General features: G+C 37.6%; 1 protein-coding gene across 1 annotated transcript in view; it reads left to right on the top strand.

Moving 5' to 3' along the window:
* Window positions 1–17346, top strand: part of arl2 (ADP-ribosylation factor-like 2) — a 21700-nt gene extending 4354 nt beyond the window's left edge. Inside the window, exons 3-5 of the mRNA XM_028800087.2 lie at window positions 8868–9030; window positions 12454–12534; window positions 15190–17346. Of these exons, the coding sequence (XP_028655920.1) occupies window positions 8868–9030; window positions 12454–12534; window positions 15190–15324 (379 nt within the window). The 3' untranslated portion in view covers window positions 15325–17346. The remainder of the gene's footprint in view (window positions 1–8867; window positions 9031–12453; window positions 12535–15189) is intronic.
* The last annotated feature ends 27 nt before the right edge of the window (window positions 17347–17373 follow it).

Raw genomic sequence — 17373 nt, 5'->3', positions numbered from 1 at the left:
GTAAAAGTTTGGGCACCCCTCTGAGGTTGCATGATAATTTTGCTCTGTCTTCATAACAGAAGATCACAGCAGTGTGCCATTTTTTATTAGAAAAATGTAGACTAGGGGATGATTATCAGACAAAAATTCTCAGTGTAACATTATTGAGTTGTATGAAATAAAGTAAAATGTAAAAAATGGGATGTGCTAAAGTTTGGGCACCCTTTTAATTACATTAATTTTAAGACCTGTAGTCATTTAATGCTGACAGATTTTAGCACAGAATTGCTTTGATTAGCTCATTAGACCTTAAACCTCAAAAAAGAGATGCAGCCAATCATGAAAAAGGTTATTTAACATAGGTAATTGCTAGTTGTGCTTGTTCTTGGTTCTTTCTTAGAGACTGGCAACATGAGAACCTCTAAAGTACTCTCCACTGACCTAAGATAATTTGTTGTTATGAATTAGGAGAAGGGTACAAGAAATTATCACAAAGGTTTGGACTGTCTGTCTCCACAGTCAGAAATCTAGTTAGGAAATGGAAGGCCACAGGAAGAGTCCTTGTAAAGGAAAGATGTGGTAGGCCAAGAAAAATATCTGAAAGGCACAGCTGAAGGCTGGTTAGACTGGTCACAGACCACCTCCAGAGAGCTACAAGAACATCTAGCTGCTGATAGTGTTATTGTAGATCAGTCCAACGCTCTTTGGGTAATGCGTAAAAAGCCTTTTCTGAGTACTCGCCACAAGAAGAGTCGCATGAGGTATGCAAGAGCGCATCTGGACAAGCAAGAAACATTTTGGAAAAAAACTGTGGACAGTAGAAATATTTGGTCACAACCAGAGGCACTATGCATGGCGAAAAAAAAAACAGCATTCCAGGAGAAGAACTTGCTGCCTACTGTAAAATTTAGTGGAGGGTCCATCATGTTATGGGGCTGTGTGACTAGCACAGGTACTGGAAACCTTGTAAAAGTTGAGGGCTGCATGAATTCCTCCCAGTAGAGGCAGATTCTTGACAAAAATTGAAGGTATGCTGGAGTTGGATTTTTCAGCATGACAATGATGCAAAGCACCGTTCAAAATCTACGAAAGAATTCATGCAGAGGCACAAGTACAATGTTCTAGAATGGCCATCCCAGTCCCCAGACCTGAACATCATTGAAAATGTATGTATTGGTTTGAATCAGGCTGTCCATGCTTGGAAGCCATCAAACCTGACTGAACTGGAGGCATTTTACGTGGAAGAATGGTCCAAAATACCACAAGCCAGAATTCAGGGACTTGTCAATGGCTATAGGAGGCATCTACAGTCATAAGAAAAAGTTTGGGAACCCCTCTCAGGCTGCATAATAATTTACTCTCAACAAAAAAGATAAGTGTTACAGTATGTCTTTCATTTCCTAGGAACATCTGAGTACTGGGGTGTTTTCCGAACAAAGATATTTAGTGAAGCAGTATTTAGTTGTATGAAATTAAATCAAATGTGAAAAACTGGCTGTGCAAAAATTTGGGTACCCTTGTAATTTTGCTGATTTGAATGCATGTTAACTGCTCAATGCTGATTACTTGCAACACCAAATTGGTTGGATTAGCTCGTTAAGCCTTGAACTTAGACAGGTGTATCCAATCATGAGAAAAGGTATTTAAGGTGGTCAGTTGCAAGTTGTGCTTCCCTTTGACTCTGCTCTGAAGAGTGACAGCATGGGATCCTCAAAGCAACTCTCAAAAGATCTGAAAACAAAGATTGTTCAGTATCATGGTTTAGGGGAAGGCTACAAAAAGCTATCTCAGAGGTTTAAACTGTCAGTTTCAACTGTAAGGAATGTAATCAGGAAATGGAAGACCACAGGCACAGTTGCTGTTAAACCTAGGTCTGGCAGGTCAAGAAAAATATAGGATTGTGAGAATGGTTACAGACAACCCACAGATCATCTCCAAAGACCTGCAAGAATATCTTGCTGCAGATGGTGTATCTATACATCGTTCTACAATTCAGCGCAATGTGCACAAAGAACATCTGTATGGCAGGGTGATGAGAAAGAAGCCCTTTCTGCATTCACGCCACAAACCGAGTCGCTTGTTGTATGCAAATGCTTGTTCAGACAAGCCAAATTCATTTTGGAACAAAATGCTTTGGACTGATGAGACAAAAATTGAGTTTTTTGGCGCTTTGCATGGCGGAAGAAGAACATTGCAATCCAAGAAAAACACCTGCTACCTACTGTGAAATTTGGTGGAGGTTCTATTATGCTGTGGGGCTGTGTGGCTAGTTCAGGGACTGGTGCCCTTGTTAAAGTCGAGAGTCGGATGAATTCAACCCAATATCAACCAATTCTTCAAGATAATGTTCAAGCATCAGTCACAAAGTTGAAGTTACGCAGGGATTGGATATTCCAACAAGACAATGACCCAGAGCACAGTTCGAAATCTACAAAGGCATTCATGCAGAGGGAAAAGTACAATGCTCTGGAATGACTGTCACAGTCTCCTGACTTGAATATCATCGAAAATCTATGGAATGATTTGAAGCAGGCTGCCAATGCTCGGCAGCCATTAAATTTAACTGAACTGGAGAGATTTTGTGTGGAAGAATTGTTTGTTGGGGTTGGAGATAAATTATGATTATGGTTATGAAATTGTGTTATACTGTATACATATTTCAGCAAAAGGAGATTCTACTAAATATTGATATATTCCTTTGAGGTGCCCAAATTTATGCACCTGCCTATTTTTGTTTAAATGCACATTAAATTGGTTCTGTTGGTCCAATAAAAAATATTTCACTACTGAAATGTTCCTGTATCCATAAGGTATAAAGTTTGTTAAAATGAAGTTGATGCCTCAAAAGCTTAGCAAGTTATAAATTGATAGTGATTTTTTTTTTTTTTTTTATCAGGGGTGCCCAAACGTTTACATAGCACTGCATATAATCATTTTTTTTTATTTTTATATATTGCATAGTTTACTGTCAAATAATGCAAAGAGTACGTAACACGTGTTTCACCCTTATCTGGGTTCATCAGGTGTACACACTCTACTGCTCCCCTCTTGCGGGGATTGAACCTCGGACGTCAGTGTCAGAGACGAAGTCCCTTTACGCTACGCCACGGCATGTAGTTCATTTATTTGACAGCTTGTAGATCGGAGTTTTTACATTCATTGCATTCGTAGTCTGAGTCCCGACCTGATTGTATGGGTGGTTAGCTGCCCATACAATCGGCAAACATCCCTGTGTGTGTATGTGTGTATATATATATATCTTATTGTTAGTGTATTTCTAGACACTTTCCTTACTCACCATGCAGATGAATTGTGGGGAAAAGCTCCTCCTCAGTCTCTCTGAACTGGACTTTAGGTAGCAGTAGTGTTTACCTGACCACAGCACAGAACAGAGGCTGTTGTTTTGAAGGCTGGTGTCATGGATAATTTTCCTTACCCTGTTCGACATCACAAAGTGTTGATGTCTTGGAGGTTAGTGAGAATATACCCTGTGATGTGTTTAGCTGACTGCAGCACTTTCTGCAGATCCTTGTGGACCTGCTGTGTGTTGTTTCCAAACCAGGTGGTGATACTTCCTGCCAGAATATTTCTGATGGTGGATGTATAGAAATTCTTAACTATCTTGGAGGGTATCCTGAAATACCTGAGGCATCTGAGATGGTAGAGACGTTGCTGTGCTTGGACCAGGTCAGATCCTCTGATGTGGACACTGAGGTCTCTGAAACTGTTCACATTCTCTACCTGAGCGCTGTTAATATTGAAGGGGTGGTAATGTCGGTTCTGTTAGCTTCCAAAGTCCACAATTGGCACCTTTGTCTTGCTGGCATTCAGCAGATGACTGTTGGCCTGACACCAGTGTGACAGACACTCTGCTTCATTCAGTTAAGTCTGCTCATTCTTGTTAGGTATTGGGTCTAACACAACTGTGTCATCGGCAAACTTGATACTGATGCTTGAATCGTGTACAGCTGTGCAGCCGTATGTGTACGGAGTTCCGCAGTGGACTCGGGCCACAATGATGAAGTGCTTAGCTGCAGGTCCCTGAGCTTCCTGATGAGCGTAGAGGGGTTTATTGTGTTAAATGCAGAACTGTAGTCCATAAATAGCATTTGCACATAGTTCCCTCACTTGCTACCCAGGTGGACAAGTACTGTATGAAAGATCAAGGTGATGGCATCCTCTGGATCTACTGGAGCAATATGTGAACTGAAATGAAGCCAGTTGTTTTGGTAGAGGAGAGCGTATGTGATTTTTGACTAGCCTCTCGGAGCACTTGTTGCTGTAGGCATTTGTGCAACAGGACTATAGTCATTTAGGCAGTTTGAATGTGATTTCTCAGGTACAGGAACAATGGTGGACTCTTTAAAGCACATTTATATGCTTATATAAATTAGAGATTTCAGTTTTTGTTTTTTAATAATTTTGCAAACCTTTCTAAATCCGTGTTTCAGGTTGCTATTAAAGGTTATTGAGTGTAGATTTTTTGGCAAAAATGGCAAATGTATCAGTTTAAAATTAAATCTAAAACACAATACATTGTGCAGAAGGTAAAGTGTTCTGAATACTTTCTGAATTTACTGTAATCCACATTACTAACCGAGATTGGTAAACCGGATGGACGCAGGGACATCCGGCAATGGGCCATGGCCGCAAAAGACGTACTGCGCAGGCGCCCCACAAATCTCAAACCCAAAACCCCCCCCCCCCCCCCCCCCCCACCACCACAAGCAACGGGAACCAGATGGAATGCAACGTAAAATAAGAAATGAGGCATCGCGCACCCAAAAAAGGAGTCAGACCACAGAAAAAAGGAGTCAGACGCCGTTGCACACGAAACGGGACACACAAAGAGGAGGATTCAACAAGCCCCTAGCACACAAAAAAAAAGAAGCCACGAGCACCACACAAAGCCCATTGGACACGAAACGGGACAGACTACGGCCATAGCACACGAAACGTACACAAAAACGACGATTCAGACCCTCGACCACAGTAACATAAATAACAAATGACACACAAAGCCCCATTTCTAAATGAACCGTCCGTATTAAACATACGTCATCTCAACACGTTCACACTATGCAGCATAGGTGGATCTCATTACAATAAGGCACTATTAACCGTTCAACCGCAGAAAAGGCTCCATATTAACAGTGAGTGCGATCCTCCTTATTACTTATCCATATTTATCACGCTCAAGAACAAACAAGTCATGAATTCACGATCACGGGTACAAAACGATACGGCTCGAGTAACGGGACCAAACACACGAACCCGCATGAAAAAAAACAATACACGTCGGCTCCAACGCGCTTCTGAAACTCTGGAAGAAAAAATGTCTCGGCTCCAAAAACGCAAAGCTCAACTAACACAGTTACAGAAACGAATCCAAATGGACAGACACACTGAACGTGGACGCATGCAGCGCGCGTCTCACAGTACTGCATCGAAACAGGCACGGGTTCAAAACGAAACATCTCCCGTCTCAGACATACAGAAACGGCAGCGAAGGGACAAAATAAATAAACGCAGACGTCTACACCGCGCATCTGGACTGCCGGAAAACAAGCACGCAAGGCTCCAAAAAGAGAAAGCTCAACTGACCGACATACAAAAACGTGCAAGGCTCAATACAAACAATGCACGCCGTAAACTACAACGGGCTTCTCACACAGCACAGGCAAATCGATTACACCTCCAAAACAACATGTCCCAAATAATGGACATACAACGACGCGACTCTCAAACGGCATAAGCAAAAGATACACGTCACAGACATCAACGACAGACACCTGCTAAACGCTTGCGCCAGTTAGCTGACAACGCGTTCAATAATGAGTCCACTATTCAGGAAAATTCATTGGGATTAATGAATGTCATTTGCAATCATTGTCATTCACTTAACTTCCCTGAAGAAACAACTGGCAATACAAGTAATGAATTTACACGTTGTTATCAAAACGGTCAAATTAGACTACCTCCTTTACATTCATATCCTGAATATCTACAGAAGCTTCTAACTAACGATGTACCTGAAAGTGAAATCTTTATGAACTGCATTAGATCCTACAAATCGGTATCCACTATGAACATTAACAGTGGCACTGCACATGACATCCGTCTTGCAAAACTGTTAATTATTGATGAATGTACAATGGCATCCACTCACTTACTCAACACCATTCATAAACTTCTACAAAAGTTTATGAATAATAATATTCCCTTTGGAGGAAAGGTACTTTTATTAGGAGGAGATTTTAGACAGTGCTTAGCTATTGTTCCACATTCCATGCGCTCAGCTATTGTTCAGTGCACCTTAAAATACGCAGACAATTGGCATTGCTTTCAAAAGATACAGTTAGTACAAAACATGCGATGTCCAGATCCAGATCATAACAATTGGTTATTACAACTGGGAGATGGTACACTCACCAATACAGATAGACTTCACCCAGATATTATTACAATTCCTCAAGCCTTTATCTGCGACGACTTAGTTACAGACAGATTTGGAACAGCAATCTCATTAGACCAAATGCCCCTTTTAACACAACGCACTATATTATGTCCAAAAAATATTAATGTGGAAAACATAAATACCCAAGTCATTGCATTACTTCCTGGAGAGACACAACTCTTTCTAAGCTCTGACAAACTTGACTCTGATCACGACAATAACCATCTTCATTGACCTTACAAGTTCTGACCTGGAATTACCTTTTACACTTAAACGGCGTGTACAAAGAAATTTTCCAATAAACCTTTACACTGTGCCACACACTTTATTGTTTGCTTTCTATTTGCATCATCTACACCTTCACACTATTCTATATCTCATTCATACATCACGCTCTTTGTCATTCCCAACACCAGGGGTTGGCGAGCGAAGCGAGCAGGGGGCGGAGCCCCCTAGTAAATACCTATGCAAATTTCAGTTTTACATGCACTTTTTAAACCTGGGCATTAATACTAAACTGGATTTTATGGGTAAACTTACAGTTAGGTCCATAAATATTTGGACAGAGACAACTTTTTTCTAATTTTGGTTCTGTACATTACCACAATGAATTTTAAATGAAACAACTCAGATGCAGTTGAAGTGCAGACTTTCAGCCTTAATTCAGTGGGTGAACAAAACGATTGCATAAAAATGTGAGGCAACTAAAGCATTTTTTTAACACAATCCCTTCATTTCAGGGGCTCAAAAGTAATTGGACAAATTAAATAACTGGAAATAAAATGTTCATTTCTAATACTTGGTGGAAAACCCTTTGCTGGCAATGACAGCCTGAAGTCTTGAACTCATGGACATAACCAGATACTGGGTGTCCTCCTTTTTAATGCTCTGCCAGGCCTTTACTGCAGCAGCTTTCAGTTGCTGTTTGTTTGTGGACCTTTCTGTCTGAAGTTTAGTATTCAACAAGTGAAATGCATGCTCAATTGGGTTAAGATCAGGTGACTGACTTGGCCATTCAAGAATTTTCCACTTCTTTGCTTTAATAAACTCCTGGGTTGCTTTGGCTGTATGTTTTGGGTTTTTGTCCATCTGTATCATGAAACGCCGCCCAATCAATTTGACTGCATTTAGCTGGATTTGAGCAGACAGTATGTCTCTGAACACCTCAGAATTCATTCGGCTGCTTCTGTCCTGTGTCACATCATCAATAAACACTAGTGTCCCAATGCCACTGGCATCCATGCACACCCAAGCCATCACACTGCCTCCACCGTGTTTTACAGATGATGTGGTATGCTTTGGATAATGAGCTGTTCCACGCCTTCTCCATACTTTTTTCTTGCCATCATTCTGGTAGAGGTTGATCTTGGTTTCATCTGTCCAAAGAATGTTTTTCCAGAACTGTGCTGGCTTTTTTAGATGTTCTTTAGCAAAGTCCAATCTAGCCTTTCTATTCTTGAGGCTTATGAGTGGCTTGCACCTTGCAGTGCACCCTCTGTATTTACTTTCATGCAGTCTTCTCTTTATGGTAGACTTGGATATCGATATGCCTACCCCCTGGAAAGTGTTGTTCACTTGGTTGGCTGTTGTGAAGGGGTTTCTCTTCACCATGGAAATGATTCTGCGATCATCCACCAGTGCTGTCTTCCGTGGACGTCCAGGTCTTTTTGTGTTGCTGAGTTCACCAGTGCTTGCTTTCTTTCTCGGGATGTACAAAACTGTAGATTTTGCCACTTGTAATATTGTAGCAATTTCTCGGATGGGTTTTTTCTGTTTTTGCAGCTTAAGGATGGCTTCTTTCATCTGCATTGAGAGCTCCTTTGACCGCATGTTGTCTGTTCACAGCAAAATCTTCCACATGCAAGCACCACACCTCAAATCAATCTCAAGGCCTTTTATCTGCTTAATTGATAATGACATAACGACGAACTTGCCCACACCTGCCCATGAAATAGCCTTTGAGTCAATTGTCCAATTACTTTTGAGCCCCTGAAATGAAGGGATTGTGTTAAAAAATGCTTTAGTTGCCTCACATTTTTATGCAATCGTTTTGTTCACCCCACTGAATTAAAGCTGAAAGTCTGCACTTCAACTGCATCTGAGTTGTTTCATTTAAAATTCATTGTGGTAATGTACAGAACCAAAATTAGAGAAAAGTTGTCTCTGTCCAAATATTTATGGACCTAACTGTAAAGTATATCATTATAAGTTACTGGTTGTGGCAAAAATTGAGTGTTTTTTGTGTATTCATTCATTCCTTATTTGAACTGTAATATCATTATTTATAAATATATCTCCTGCTGCTGCAAAGAGAGTTTGTGCATGAATATACATTTTTAAATAATATTTTTAGAAATCCTTAAGGTGGGTCTCTATATGAAAATATTTTCAAATTTAAAAAACTTTTTTATTTTTTTACATTTTTTAATAGATTTAAACTAAACATCTGGGATGTAGGTGGTCAGAAATCATTGCGCTCTTATTGGAGGAATTATTTTGAGAGCACAGATGGATTGATCTGGGTAGTGGATAGCGCTGATCGGCACAGGCTTGAAGACTGTAAAAAGGAGTTAGCAGGACTTTTATTGGAGGAGGTGAGTAAAATACTGCATCATATTCCTAAAAAAGAACATGAAATTGTAATTGACATCTGATTACATTTAGTAATATGTGAGATACTTTTTGTAAAACATTTCTGCAAAGAATTACATTTAAAAAATGAGTAAAGCAAGTAGAACTTGCAAGCTTAAATAGCACTATTACTGTTTACGGTTGCATAAACCACAAATTGTCTTTTAATGGATTATTTAATTAGATTTTTTTTTCATAAATTTCTGTAGTGCGCAAAACAATTCCAGTGATTAAGTATTCTTGAGGACTTTTGCAGGTGGTGTGTTATACTTCTAAAGAAATATACTATTAATACCATCCTCATTTGTACACCCGAGCCTTCAAAAATCTCTGTGAGGTATACATATTTATCTAAAACATTAGAAGTTTGAGATTCCTGACTGTGTAATTGTGAATGTTACGCCTATGCAATTCTCCCATAAAACTGGTACAAAGAGTTGGCATTCAGCTACCATGGTTATTCACTCTTACCTCCCGTGGCTGCAGTTAAATGTACTTAGAATCATGCAAAAGACGAATGCATTTAACAAGCTGATAATTTGAGCATACCAGAAACTTCCTAAGATCTTCTGCAGCAAGCAACTTCATAAGATAAAGAAGTATATAAACAAAGTTAAATACTATGAGGTATGTAAAAAGCATTAATTCGGTTAATAACTAATGCACATTTTTATATTTCTGGCATAGTGTACATTATAGCAGAAACTAAAAAAATTAGACTAAGTACAAGAGAGTAGAGTGTGCCTATTCTCCCTTATCTGCATGACCATTCTGTGGGCATTCCTGTGTTCCCCCCACATTACCAAAGATGTATGAATTAGGTTAGCATATTTGCCAGCTCTAATTGTGAGTGTAGATGTGTGCAAGTGTGTGTCCTACGATGGACTCACACCATGCTCGGGCTTATTTCTGCCCTGTGCCCAATATTGCAAACGCAAAGTACAGTTCACCATAATATGCAACAAATATTGGACAAAAAATAATTTTTTTAAAAGTTTATTTTGATGAATAGTTATAGAACAACACGTGTATTACAAGGTATAACATATTATGTAGTTCGTTAAACCGAGGACAAACTGGATAAATACATTTTTGAACAAGTTTTTTCTATGTTTTCTTTAAAGGACCAGAAGTAGTTAAGACCATGGTAATAGTCTAATCGGAACATGTATTCCTTATCAAGATTCAAGTGGTATCCATCACAACCTGGAATTTTGATCAGCTTGACTAGGAATATTTATTTGTAAATCAAACATTTTTTGTCACTGTACTTCTCAAAAAAGAAAAATTATAAACCTTTTTACAATTTAATTTTTGTAAGTTTGTAAGTATTCATCCCCCATTCTGTACTTGGCTGAACCACCTCTTACAGCTATTACAGTAAGTAATTTTAGATAAGTCTCCATTACTTTCTACAGTGTAATGGATGAACATTTACCAATTCCTCCTTGCAAAATTTCTCAGGGTGCAGCAAGTAAGTTGGAATTAGAGGTGGACAGCAATTTTTAGGGCTCCCCACCAATGTTCAATGGGGTCACAGTCAAGGGCATCAAGTTTCTTTATTTTAAGGCATTAAGTTGTTGGTGTGGCAGTGTGCTTTGGGTTATTGTTTTATTGTTCTAGAAATGTCCTCCACAATTTAAGCTTTCTGGCAGAGTGGAGCATGTTTTCCAGCAGTACCTGTCTGTATTGTGCCAAAGTCATCTTCCCGTCCATCTTGACGAGACTGTCAGTACCTAAAATCTCCACAACGTGATGCTGTCACCATCACCTTATACAGTGAGGAAGGATAATGTACTGTAATATAGTTTAAAGTGAGAAAATGCCAAATGTACTTACAGACCAAAAATCTACATAGCTTGAATATTTTAAATATGTATACAGGTGGTGATGGTTTGAGAAACAAATACCTTAGTTGTCCTTGGTTGTCTTCCTTCTTAAATACACATCAAATACCAGTGTCGTCTGCAACAGTGAAAAAACTATTCTGAACTGCTGGTGTTACAGGCATAGTTTTAAAGAAAATCCCACATCTGAAACTGGCATATAAAAAAAAAAATTTTAAATGGGTAAATAACACAGACATTGGATGGAAGATGACTGCAAAAAACATATTATGGTCAGGATCCTGGAGTCACCATTTCTCTGTTACAGATGACGCTGGTATTTGAAATGTATTTAAGGAAGAAGCCAAGTGAAGATCTGTAAGGTATTTGTCAAACTCTGATGTACTTATCCTCTTATGCAGTTGTACGTCTGAGCATCCAATTGGTTGTCTTCTGTCAAGACAGTAATAGACATCTTTATATGAAATTTTCAGTTTCTGGATAATCAGTCACATTGAATAATCTTTATTTGGCAAAAAAATAATAGATTGACATGTTTCTTGAGCAGTAATTTCAAGCAGTAATAACCAGTGTGTATTTTAAAACAATTTAATGGTATTTTGATTAACAAAAATGTATCGGTTTCAATCTAATGCATGAAGATTTCTGGGTGTGTCCAGACTTTTGATTTGTACTGTACATGCTAGTTGTAATGTGCATTGCTTTTGTAAATCCAGCAGATGGTGCATCAAACACATTTGTAGTACTGCATTTTCAATCAATCAGTCATTATTATTACAAATTTGTTTGCTGCGTCATCTGTTGGAATGACATAAATGCATTACAAAATACATTCCAGTAGATGGTGCACTGCACGTGTTAATGCTAAGGTCTGTGTTCATTACTTAGATTTCAACCTGTCTTAGACAGGTATCACAGCTAGATTTAAAGATCAAATGGTACCTTATTTGAGGGGAAAAAAATGAGTATTGATCTGTTTGTGAATCGAGATGCTAGATGTGAACTGTGGAATTTTAGAATTGTTTCACCCCTAGTACCTGCTCTTTACAATCTTAGTTACGTTACAACTACATACTAAGTTTCTGTCAATCAAAATAAAAAATGAAAACTGTCAAAATTGTTGATTACTTGTAATAGTCAAGATGTAACACCAACAGCTCTTGCTGTTCTTAGAGGGGCAATATCTCTAAAGGTTTTGGTAATGGTTGGTTTATGTTGCCATAACAACAGTAATGGGCCCAAAGCCATCAAAGATATCCACTGCTTTGTTCTGAAGTGAGAGAACCTTACAAAAGTAATATGTTAGTTTACTTAACTGTTCTTTAAACAAGTTGGGTTTAGAGATAAAATGAATTAAATAATTATCACTTAATACTGAGCTTTTCACATAAAGCACAACACGGTAACCAGCCTAAAGACTTTTTTTCTTTTCCATTGTCTTATAACCATATTATGTTGAAAACTTACTCCAGGACTAAATAAAATGCATTCACATTGAAGATTACTTATAGTAACTGCACTCTTTGTTTCTCAATACAGCGCCTAGCTGGGGCTACATTAATAGTGTTTGCAAACAAGCAAGACTTGCCAGGAGCCCTGTCTAAAGACACCATCAAGCAGGTGAGACCCAAGAATGCCTCCTCTTCTGTGACTTCTTTCCCCCCCTAATATAGCCTCTTTTTGGATGGGATTAGTCTTACACCAGGAGGCAGAGAAAAGTAATTACTATTGGAGGACCTGTGTAAGTTTTGTCCCTTCCAAATCACTCATGGTAGTAACTTTTTATGGACAAATGTTAACATCTCAGTAAAGATTACTGAGTCTCTTACTTTTTATAAAAAGCCCATAAAAAATAACCTAAGGTTAAACAAGTCCAATGTGAATCAACATGTCAGTAAAATTCTGTCCTTTCAGTGATTTGGATAGGACTAAAATTACAGAGGTCTTCTAGTAACAATTACTTTATGGCACCCCCTGGTGTAAAACATAATACTGGCTGAATAAGGGCTTACATGGTAAGTAACACTGTGTAGAAAGTGACAGTTTAAGTTTAGTAGTGGTAAAATCAGTGTTTAAGTGTGTAATTTATGTGCCCAATTTCCATAAATAAAGGGACTAATGCTAATCGTTCAGTTTTGTTTCCGTTGTATTTTTAGTGAATCAAATTACTACTGATGGTACTACTAAAGACCACTTGAACACATGATAAAAACAATTAACGTGTTTGTGTTTTAACTGTTTTTGGTTTGTATTTGAAACCATGCTGTGTATACATTCTCCTAGCTTGCATATCTCTTCATGATTTTTCAATACATTAAGTTTTTGACAATTATTTTATGTTACTCAGTGCTGCCTCAGAAAATTTAGCATGAAAGGTAATACTAAGCCAAGTAAGTAATTTGACTGCCCTAAAAGGCACTGCAGTCTTTTTAAGATGGTCTGTGATGGATTTAGTTTTAGAATTCAAGGGTTACAATTATAGTTTTTCCTTACCAGAGTATACTTTTTTAACCTTTTTAATAACAAGTTGTGTTGATGGTGCAATGCTAACCGTTTATTCCTTTATACTTAGTAAAATACGTTTTGTCATCCTAATGCCCATTCCAACCAAAGCTGTACCACATGCGGAGTTCATGTAGTACGTAGAGTATTGCTTTTTACAGTATATATCTTAGGTTTGTTATTGTGCTGAGTTCTCAGCAAACTACAGAAAATGTTTAGTCTTTCAGAGTTGGCTGCAGTGCTTAACTAAAACACATAAAGATTTGTGTAGTCACCTGGGAAGTTTGGTTAAGAATGGCGGACTCTTTCCAGGCTGCATACTGAAGTAGTAAAAAATAATAATTTTAAATGTGAACCTACATTGAATGGCTGGTTTATTAAATACACCTTTAAGTAGATGATGTGTGATGCGGTGTGGACTGAGGTTGCTGTTGCTCCCAAGTTCAAGTGAAGAACTTTCCTTGCAGTACAATCCATTCATTGTCTAGGCCATCCAGACCTTTGTTTGCACCCAGGGTGTTGTCTACTTTGACTTGGATTGAATGTTAGACTTTTATGACATCTCCTGTACATCTTTATAGCCGAAAAACATGACTCTTTGACAATAGACTTTTTGCTAAGATTCCTTTGTGGCAAATAAGGCTACTTCTAGCATGGGTTCGAGCGCCAGCTCCGAGGCAAACCTTGAAAGAGATGCTGTTTATGCTGATGATCTCCTATGGTGTTCAGAGGGGTATTCCAGAGGGCAACTAGTTTTCTGCATTTCTATGATGTCTCTTCTTCTAGCAGAGAAGGATTTAGGTGTGATAGAAGGCCTAGCAAAAATGTGCCCAGCCCCCATTTTTCTATTTTAACTTGTTCAACAGTCTGATGAGAGGATCACTGGTTTCTTTGTCACTTCACTGATTAGGCTGTAGTTACTCCTATAAATTACATTTTTTAATTATGAATTTGATTTTTGTCCATTTCGATCTGTAAATTCTTTGATTTATTTGCTGCATAACTATGCCTATTCAAAATTCTACTGCAGAGTTGAATGGGCTGCTGTCTGGAGTCACAGCACTGCTATTTGACCACAGGGCACTACTGCTTCCTGTTGGTCCACAACAGTTTAATAAAAGCCCCAAGTGTACAAGAGGTGTCATTGAGGCAATGCTACTTTTGCATTGTTTTAGTTCAGAATTCTTCTATATGTTACAATGTTTGTACAATGTTTTTTTTTTTTTCTTCATCATTACTTCATTACCTTTATTTTGCTAATTACATTATGCTCCATGTTTATTTTCATTTGTGCCCAGGACATTCAAAGTCACAACTAATATATGAATTACAAATGATCCATTTTTGATTGGGCATATATGAAGTGGTTCTTGCACTTTTAGCCCTTATCTGTCTAATTGATGGTACACATTTTATTTAATGTCAGTGGGTCACTGCTGCTTTTCTGCTGCTTTATTGACAAAGATAGAATCTTTGATACTTTCTGTAAAGTGCTGTATGCCCAGTGCTGCAGGGATAGGTGTTGATTCTGTATAACTCTGCACTACAACAAATCTACCCCAATAAACATGAGAATGTTTAATAAATTAATATATGTGACATTGTATTTGCTTTAAATGCAGCATAGTTCAAATGCTGGAGTCACAATAATTGCATACATGTCTTCAGTGTTAACACAATGAGGGTAAGCAGTTTTGTTTAAAATACACATTTTTTTCTGAATGCAGAATTCATTACCATTAACATTTGTAATGTGTTTGTTCTCTTTTTTAGGCATTGGACTTGGACAATATAAAAACTCACCACTGGTGTATTATGGACTGCAGTGCAGTGACTGGAGAGAACCTGCTGGCAGGAATTGACTGGTTGCTAGATGACATTTCTAGCAGAATATTCACAGCTGACTAAGCGTGGCCCTTTTTTCTGACCTGGGCAGGGAGGGGCACAGTGTTTAGAGAGACAGAGAGACAACACTTACATCTGTCTTTTAGACATGCTGACACACTGCTTCCATCTACATGTTGCATATCTACAGTAAAACCCCTTGTATAATGTTGAACTTAGTTGGTTTGGGGTCAGTATGTTATGAACATACATTAAGTAAACCTTGTTTTCCTGAGATCAACGGCAATGTTCTTAATGACTGGTGTCTTCTGATGAGTACGTCACATTGTGCCTGTAGCTACCTAGAAAAAATTCTTGCATAACTTCAAAGCTCTTTGCTTTATTTTTTCACATTTTCTTGTAGAATCTTAAATGTTTTAAGCCATTGTTGCTTTTCAGAAAACAATTTCCTAATCATGTAGCACATAAAATTAGATATTACACAGAACTGTTGTATTAGGATGCATTTATAAATATAGACTTGCTTTATCTAATCTGGAATATAAATTTTTTTGGTAGAAATGAAATACCAATATTGTTTGAAATTATAGTCCTTGTGGATGGGGTAGAAATTCCATTTGGTGAAAATATAAGTGAAACCATTGTGATTTTGTTATACAAGATGGAGTATTAATGGGAACACTTCACTGTCTGATAAGAAAAGGAAGCTTTATGTTTCCATTCAAGAGTCTGGTTTTATGTTGGAGTGATAATACTGTCTTTGGCTTAATGTATCAAACTCTTCTCCTTACATACATCTGCATTGTTCATTTTGACTAGTAATACAATTTTTAAAGAAAATGATTGTTTTTCTTATAAAATGATTATGGTCATGTTAATATTTCTGAACAGCTATGTACTGTCTGTTGAGTTTTGCAGATATCCATACTGTTTAGTTATGGTACACATGGTAAATTGGAGAAGCAGTACAGTGGTACAGACATTTTCACAGTAGCATTTAGGTAAGGTTGTAGTACAATTTTTCATCCCACTTACTGAAACGAATAGGTGCTTTTATTTCACTATACAGTTTATTAAAAGACCGTACACATCTTACATGAGTCAGGGGATTGTGGGCATGATCTTCTTAAGAAATTTCAGAGCTCAAAATAATTGGTTACAGCATTTTCAAAAATATTGTAGTTATTGTACGATGAATAATTGTGGACTTATTAACTGAGTGCAAAGCTACATAGTACATGAAAATCTGGTTTTAAGCAAAGTTTGAACATTTGTGTGCTCTGGTTCTGTATATCATGTAATGTTTTGTTTTTTGAACTATTGTTAACCAACATCACCAGTTGTGCTGGTTTTATCATGGGTGAAGCCTCTTCTAACCCAGATTGGCAGTTTCAAACTACCTTAGAGTTATAGCTTGCTTGAAGATGGTGGGTTATAATTAAAGTAGAAATGAAAGGTTTACAAATGGAGTAATCAGCTCAGGAAGATCAAGCTTTACTTTTTCTAGAGCATTTCACAACAAGTACATTCATAAGGTGCTTTACAAAGCAAAGTTACTATATAGCTGAAACCATTCAGGAGGTATATCCATATGTTATGAAACTGGCCTTTTCCATTGCAAATCACAATTGCAGGAGCCATAATGATGCCATTCTATTGTTATGTAGCATGACCCTTGTCATTAATTTTAACAGAATAGCTTTTCTAACTATTCTTTCAATAATTGCATGAGATATTGTAATGCCCAATTAACTCTTGCTGCTGTAGTAGTAGTATTAGTAAGAAGGGAATTATTTTCCAGAATAGTGGGGATCAGGTATAGTAAATATGAGCATAATTTTTGATACCATGGTAATTGTTTACATTAAGCACACAACAAAAACGAATATGTGGTGGGATATCAGACTTGCAGTGCTTGTAATTAAAACTCTGTTGACAACATGTTCTTCATTCTACAGGACTATATAATTTTATCTTTATATAGACTATTTATTTGTGCATATGAGCCTTGCTGGTTATTGTATGAATTATGTCATTTTTGTGTATGATTTTATTTTTACTATAATAAATAATATCTTTATGTTGGTCTGTTTTCAAATAGTAGTTTGTTTT

This window comes from Erpetoichthys calabaricus, chromosome 1 (genome assembly GCF_900747795.2).
Source record: "Erpetoichthys calabaricus chromosome 1, fErpCal1.3, whole genome shotgun sequence".
In the NCBI taxonomy this organism is placed as follows: domain Eukaryota; kingdom Metazoa; phylum Chordata; class Cladistia; order Polypteriformes; family Polypteridae; genus Erpetoichthys; species Erpetoichthys calabaricus.
This window is presented reverse-complemented; position numbering and strand designations above follow the sequence as displayed.